General features: G+C 47.6%; 1 protein-coding gene across 1 annotated transcript in view; it reads left to right on the top strand.

Moving 5' to 3' along the window:
* Positions 1-1,183: 1,183 nt before the first annotated feature.
* LOC139698994 (uncharacterized) overlaps positions 1,184-7,875 on the top strand; it is a 201,947-nt gene continuing 195,255 nt past the window's right edge. Inside the window, exon 1 of the mRNA XM_071597988.1 lies at positions 1,184-1,345. Within this exon, the coding sequence (XP_071454089.1) occupies positions 1,184-1,345 (162 nt within the window). The remainder of the gene's footprint in view (positions 1,346-7,875) is intronic.

Genomic DNA, 7,875 nt, shown 5'->3' with positions numbered 1-7,875 from the left:
GTGAAGTATGATATTGTGCTTTTCCGGAGAACTGCTGTGGAAGAGGCCACTCGGGTCTTCCACTGGGTCAGTTGATGAGTTCCTCCATTGGCGAAAAGGCGGGAAACCACCGACCAATCAAAGGGCACCTGAGGCCATACCCATCTGTATGTAAACCATATTTTCGGGCGCTTCTCCCCTTTTTTGTACATATTTCCCCACTTATTCCTTAAATGGCAATTTTAACGCCTAGCTTTATTAGCAATTACGATCCAGCCCCATGTACATGTGTATTCTCCCCCCTAGTTTTTAATTTAGTTAATAGTACAAGCCGTTTCCTGTCGCTTGAAGTCTTTTTATGTTCATTCATGTGAGTATGTGATCCTCACGTGCTAGTTTTAAGTTTCATTTTCGCACAAACAACACGCACACTGACGTCAGGTTATTCGTATTGCCATGGTTTTATCTTTATGTAAATCGACCGGTTAAGGTGGGTTACGCCAACTGGGACGGTATATGTGTGCCCTTCACGGGGCTTCCAATGAGCCATTTCGTCGGTCTCGACATCATCAGCCCTGAAGATGGAATACGAGTCGTTGTCCGAAACGTTGGCGTCATCGATGGAGGCACCGACCCGGAGGATGACCCGAGTCGCCTCTTTCACGCATTGTTTCCGTGCTCTCGTCACCGTTTGTCCTCTTCTCGGAGATATTTCATTGACAATACCGTTGAACTATTTCAATGGCGCCTTCAAAAAACACTTCCTCCCCCGAATTGGCTTCGCTTTATTTTCTTCTCATCTCTTCTTCGTTCCCATCTTGAACTTGAGTCCCCTCCTTTCCGCCTCCCGGCTCTCAGCCACGGGGCCGCACCATCCAACGCACCCCTGAGGCCTCCTCCTCCTCACCCTCCCCTCCCTTCGTTGCGCCCCGCCTTTCTTCTCTCTCGTCCGATTTCTTCCCAAATCCGAGGAGAGTGAGTAGTCCTATTGTCCTCCGCACCTCTTCCGAGTAATCAGCCGCTCCATCTTAACTGTGCCTTATTCTCTCTCTCTCCCACCCCCCGCCCCTCCTCATTCCCATCTCCCCTCATCCCATCCCGCGACACCTCCGCCCTCTCTCCAACAGGCGCTGCATCCCAGATGGCCTCTGGGGGCGCCGCCGCCGGCAGCTCTCCTCCGCAAGACTGGAAGGGCAGTGTCACCATGGGCATGGAGAAACCGTGCCGGGGGGAGGAGGCGAGGGGGCCGTGCGAGGGTGGGGAGGCGGAGGAGGACATCGGGGCGAGGCGGAGGAGGGAGCAACACGCGGCCGCCGGGCGAAGGCGCCCCGAGGACCCGTCGGAGGCGGAGGCCGAGATGGTTCAGGTGAGTGCCGCCGCCTTCTTCTCCTCTGTCTGCGTTGAGGTATCACTCGGGAGGACCTCGACTACTTTGTGTAACCCTACTAATAATAATACCCTTGCGCCTCTGACCGTTGACTTTCAATGGCACTCATCGGGCTAAACGTTTCGTTAACTCTCTGGTCCCACTCCACTCGCCACTGCGGTGCATGCGCTCTTCCGCCATTGAATCCCTCGGGTTTTGTTTGTTTGGCCCGCGCCGAAGGAACTCGCTCTAATGGTCACGGCTGATAGGCTACTTTTACCCTCCAGGGAACCACCGGAGGAATCACGTCCGTCTGTTTCATCGTCAGGCACGGACCCTCGCGTTGTTCTCTGAGGTTGGTCGTCGTGGCATTCGAAGCCATTGCATATCGTGTCGTGCCATGAAGGGACCTCGCTCGCTTCGCTCCAATATCATTATTGGTTTGGTGCTTCTTTTTGTTAGTGGCTCCTCGTTGGTGGTTGTGCAAGACGTCATAACATCGGCGCTAGGGCGCCCTGATTTTGCGGGTTAGGCGTGTCCGCCGGTGATGGAGCCGTTTGATGGAGCTCTGCTGGGTTGGACGTGAGCGACCGCGTGACCTCAGGAGGGGCGTGCTTCGCCGTAGATGGTGAATCACCTCGTTTGAGGGGTCTCCGAGAGAGAGTACTCTTCGTCAGGCGTCTGTTTTCGCAACTGTTCCGAAAGTGGAAATTAAATGACGGTCGCCATCCGTCCTGAATGAGCGGCAAGCTGCCCTGAATTTCAGCGACAATAAAGAGAGTCCGTCATGCTTGTTTTAAATTGGTGAAAATGGAGTCGTTAAGTAAAAAACATTGCAGTTTAATCATTATCGTCAATCATATTTGATTCGACTGGATGCCATTTTTTCAGGCATTGCAAATCATTGGCTACATTTATCTCATTTCAGCGCCCCTCCACAAATCGTGAGTACATGCTTCCCCCAAGAAAGATCCGATGCAATGTTGACCCCCAAGTATTTTATTTCATCCACGACGCTCATCCGAATACCTGCGAGTGTGTAAGTTGAAGTTTGGCTGTGTTTTCTATTGTTTGAGAAAGGCATGGTGGTACATTTTTTTCGTTTTTAATTCCAGCCCCAATTCTCCACACCGTTTTTGAATGTGTTTTTGATCAGTATTTAGTAATTCACGATCTGCGTCGTTCGCCATTTCCCTGTAGATTACAGTGTCGTCAGGAAAGAGTCTTACGCTGCTATTACAGGCGATATAATTAATGTGTGTAAGAAATAGTAGTGGTCCAATGACCCTGTGGGACGCCGGATTTCTTAAATATATTCATGAAATTAACTCTTCTATTTATGATTCTGCGAAATCTACTCTGCCTAAGCATCAGTAGTATTGCTCGAAACAATGTCATGTCATGCATCAAACACGACGGCGAACGTTCGAAATCTATAATATCCAGTAGGGTAACTCTTGAAACACCTAGAATCCATGCATTTGTTTTTATATCACGAAAAAAATTTCCGAAATTGCAGCTTTGGCTTATTTCATATGAATAGGGCTTCTACTCTCCTGGTAATGCAATGAATTGGAATCTTGCATTTAATCTTCGATTTCCATCATTACACCTTGCATTTGTGACGAATGGAATGCACCTGGTGGGCCGCGTCGTCTGATGTGACCGAAGTTACGTCTACATCATACCCCGCAAGCCACGTGGAGGGCGTGTGACGGGGGGTGTTCGGTCACCAGCTGTACAACCGTAATCATATCACCTCTACACACATATATTAGTTTGCTCATGCACTCAATACATTCTAATCACACCAAAGAGAGTACTTCCATACAACAGTATTGAGTAACAGGATACGATCATTCAAATCATACTGTAGAACTGTTAAAAATTGGAATCTATTGAACGAAAAAAAATATTCAGGAGAGAACATGGAGGATATCCGAAAATATATACCCTGCGAATTCTAATGATCTCCTACGCAATTGCTGTCTTGTCTCTTTTGACCTCTAATGGTACGAAGAAAAAACGACATTTGAAATCCATCCCTTCTACAATAAATCTCCGTGAGTTAACGTTGGTGATCTGATCTACCATTGTAAGTGAGGGCCTGAAATATGCATAATTAACATCCTCAGATAAGTAACCTGCGTCAAATTAACGCAGTAAATTCAACGTGCATTTGAACCTTATGTCAAGTAGCGGATGCCCCCTTCCCAAGCCCACCAATAGTGTCGTGGCACTGCTACCTTGTTCTTAATACCTTTTAACGAACCTAGCTGCTCTTCGTTGCACCCGATCTGGTTCAGAAATCAGGCCTGAGAATCCCATACACTTGCAACACACTCAAGGTGGGGTCTAACTAACGTGAAATAAAATAGCTCATTGACCCTTTCATTACAATTCCCAAGTACTCTTTTTATGAATCCTAACTTTTCATGAGCTATTCGGCAAATTTTACGAATGCGTTTTCCCAGAAGGTCACAATAGCGCCGAACATGAACGAGGGTGGTCCGACCTCAGAAAATTTCGGAAAAAATGTCTGGTATCTTTGTTAGGTCGGAAACTTTTCAGACCCCTGTCGTGTGTCCCTGTTTGGCACGACAGCTCCTCCGCCGCCCGTCTCGTCTCTGCAAACCACTCTCGAAAGCCTCTCTCTCGCCTAAGCGATGACCGACGAGATCCTCACGAATTCACGATGTCACTTTACATGGAGCAATGATACGCGAAGGTGAAAAATTTTGTGTTAATCCCAGGAAATTGGTTTCGGAGAACATGATAAGGGCTCAAGGAATGGTTTTCCGCCGTCCGGCACAAGTATTTGGGGGAGGGGAGGGGAGAGAGTGGATATTGACGCCATGGCGACGCCACGAAAATGTGCGAAATGTGTGGGCACACATTTTCTCATGGCGAAATCTCCTGTAAGAATGCGATGCGCTGTTGTATTTGGAATATTTCAGCTCTTCTGCCGACATTCTGACACTCGGGCGTTCATTGGAAACGAGTATGTCTCTCACTTCTTGCGCATTTTCATCACAATGCGTCGTCGACGGACGTCAATCGGATAACATTTTGTCGGGGTGGTAACACTTTTTGGCTGGCAAGTGCGCCTTCCCCTTCCCATTGGTCAGATATATTCTCATAATGCAGCGTAGAGTAGCATTAAATTTGTAAAACGTTGTTATGATGAACTTGGTAGCGCATCCAAAATATCAGAGGAGCTATGCTGGGAATCAATTGGTGGAGGGAAAGTTAAATTACAGATTGCATTTATTGGGAGGATGTCTCTTTATCAGTGACGATGTTGAAAATGTATTATTGTTTATCGCACTGCTATATGAGCCATATTGTGAATAAAATTAAAGAAATGAAGCGTAGAACAGATAGATTTTAGATGCAATTTTTACCACATAAGGGATTAGAATAAAATTGTCCGACCGCGGCAGGGGTAAACATATTTCCATCAAAATTAGCCTGGTGTCTATTCACCCCCTGCCACAGTCCCTTGCGGTCGCTTGCAGGGCAATAAAACATTAAATAAAAATATTAAAGAACATTAAAGATGAAACTCTTCCCAAGGCCACATTGTTTGTGTAATTCCATAAATTTAGCGTCTGGTCCAGAGGGCAACATCATTTGTGAACGCGGAAACCGCTTGTGACCGTTCCTCGAGTGTGTTCCTGGAGAAATCTCGTTATTCTTAGAATTGATAGAAAAAAACATTCTTGTCGTCTGAATCGAGGATAAATAAGTGGGTGTTGTGTGACGGTGCGCGGATAAAGCAGTCGTGCCACGCGTATTATTTGTTCTAGTTTCCAGGAATGGTAAAGGAAACGGAACGTTACTGGACCTGTCTTTCATGTGCAAACTGCGCCCAATTTGAGAAAGTAGGCGCTCATGTCTCGACCCTCCTTCTCCAGTTGTTCATTTATGAGAGAGGAGGGGGGTGAGGTGGGGTGGAGGGAGTGGACCGCAATATCCGAAGTAATTCGCGCAATACGTGAGTGTGTCTCGCGTGAGTCGTTGCGTGTTGTGGAGGTGGAGACCAATCATTAATTGGCCTTGGCATTATTATGCTCCGCAGCGTTCGCCTCTAATGCTATCATAATCATTACATTTATTCAGCAATAGGTGTCCAATGGAATAAAGGGAACACACAAGGCCTCTCCCAAGAGTAGCAGCAATGAAAAAACATTATTGCCAGAGTTGATACAGTCCCTCAAAAGTCTTCTAAGTACGTCCACAGCCCACCGCCGCCGCCGCCGGTGGTGGGGATTTTCCACGCCTCATACGTCGTCTGGAAGGCGTTGGCGCCCGAAATACTGCTGAGCTCCCTCATCACTGCCTGTTGGATCGCGTCCACCGAGTCGTGGTGACGTCCGGGACGCCCTTCGACCCTAAAAGACACGAAACTCTGGCGAAAGTGAAGGCTTTGTTGGACAGGGATTGCTGATTAACTATTCGCATGGTTTCCGATCATCCATTGGTATCCCTGAAAGTGACGTGCATCGAATTTTGGCCGAAAACATGGGCATGAGAAGGATGTGCGCGAAGTTGGTGTCACGAGTGCTTCCGGACGAACAAAAGGAAACTCGCACGCGGATCTGCCGAGAGAATCTAGACCATACCCGACTTTGCCCCACCATACTTCTTCCTCTTCCCCCGCCTCATATCCGTGCTGAAAGGACGTCACCACGGCTCGGTGGTATCGTTACAATAGGCCGTGACGAGGGAGCTTCGCGGCATTCCGGGCCCAGCCGCCTTCCAGAAGGCGCACGAGGCGTGGAAAACCCACGGGCACAGCGGTGCGTGGACGCCCAAGGGTGCCACTTCGAAGACTTTTCAGCGAATGCATCAATTCTGGCAGTGAATGGTTTTTAATTGACTCAGTTCTGCTATTTTTGGGACAGCCTTTTTGTAGTTCTTTTCTGTTCCTGGGTCCTCTTCTATCTTCCTCGTCTGGAGAGTCCTTTAACCTTCCCTTCCGCTTCCCATCTTAAAGGATGCGCTCTTTTCTCATGAAAACTCTTCGGCGAGCATTCATTCGAAATTCATATTTTTTGAGACAAAACGGTTGTGCGCGCTGATATTTGCGCAGTACTTTTTGTACTTCTGACGCGTCAGATTGCCGAATGATACAGCATTTGAAATTGAATGTGACTTATTCACTCTCCATAAGGGATTAGGAAAAAGAATTAAACAATTTTTGAGTGGAAAATGGCTGAGTGTATGTACATCGCAGTGCTTGTAGCCTTGTGATTCCTTTCTTTTCAAGAAGGAGACTGCATCCTGGAGAATCTTCCTCATGGCCATCGCTGCGTGTACCCCCCCCCACTCCACTCCACTCCTCTTCTATCCTCCGTGTACACATATTGTTGCCCTTCTTCTACGAGCATAAATTTCCTCTTTCCTTACAAAAAATTACACTTAATTTTTTGTTTTCCTTTCCTTCCATTTTATTTACCTCGCCTTCCGGTACGTATTCGATATTATTACCCCACGACCCACGTCAAAATGGTGTGTGGCAGGGGGTGCAATCAAAGGGGGGAAGGGTGAGCGATAAGGGAGGATATTGGATAGGAAGGGAAAAGGGAGAAATACTAAGTAAAAATATATCGAATAACGTGAAAATTTGTATATACAGGGTTCGTCCGGAAAATAAGTGTACTGAGCTCAGGAAAAAAAATTTATTACACTTTTACATATCTTAAGCTAATATTCCTCAAAATAGGACCCTTGTGAGTCGATACACTTGTTCCAGCGGCGTTCCCATTCCTGGAACGCTCCCGCGAAGGCATCATCGGGAACCTCTCGAAGACACGTCGTCACGGCCTCTTTGACGGCGTCCAAAGTCCCGTATCGCGTTCCTTTTAAACTCCTCTTTATCTTCGGGAACAGAACAGTTCTCTAAAAAATGTGGATCATTTTTGCAGTGATCCGCAAGTTGTGTCGCGATTTCCAAACGATTGAGTCTTTGATCATCACTGAGCACTTTCGACACCAACTTTTCACAAATTTTTCGCATCTGTAATTGCTCCCTAATAATCTCGTGCACTATTGTTTTTGGCACATTGCACTGCTCTGCTATCATCCGAACACTAAGACGACGATCAGAGTTCAGTACATCGCGAACTTTTCGTACATTTTCGTCGGTGAGTGTCGTTGATGGGCGTCCAGGCCGTGGTTCGTCGTCGACCTCTTCTCTGCCCTCCACGAACATCTTGTGCCACCGAAAGATCATGTTTCTGGACATGGCTGACTCCCCGTAAGCCTGGTTAATCATACCGACAGTTTCGGTAGACGATTTCCCAAGCTTTACCGCAAATTTGATGGAATAACGCTGCTCCAAAAACTTCGGCATCGCGTTCCGTGACGTGGGTCGAGCGTGGAGGTTCGCGTTAACAGAGCTCCTCACTACACCACAGCTCAGAGCCGACTGCCATTTTCAGCGTCGCTTGCCAACATACCCCCCTCCAATCGCAGCCCGTCAGAGCGGTGCTGGGCGCGCCTGGAGCGGCGGGACAAAATCAGTA

Source organism: Hetaerina americana, unplaced genomic scaffold (genome assembly GCF_022747635.1).
Source record: "Hetaerina americana unplaced genomic scaffold, ioHetAmer1.1.p SCAF_9, whole genome shotgun sequence".
In the NCBI taxonomy this organism is placed as follows: Eukaryota; Metazoa; Arthropoda; class Insecta; order Odonata; family Calopterygidae; genus Hetaerina; species Hetaerina americana.
This window is presented reverse-complemented; position numbering and strand designations above follow the sequence as displayed.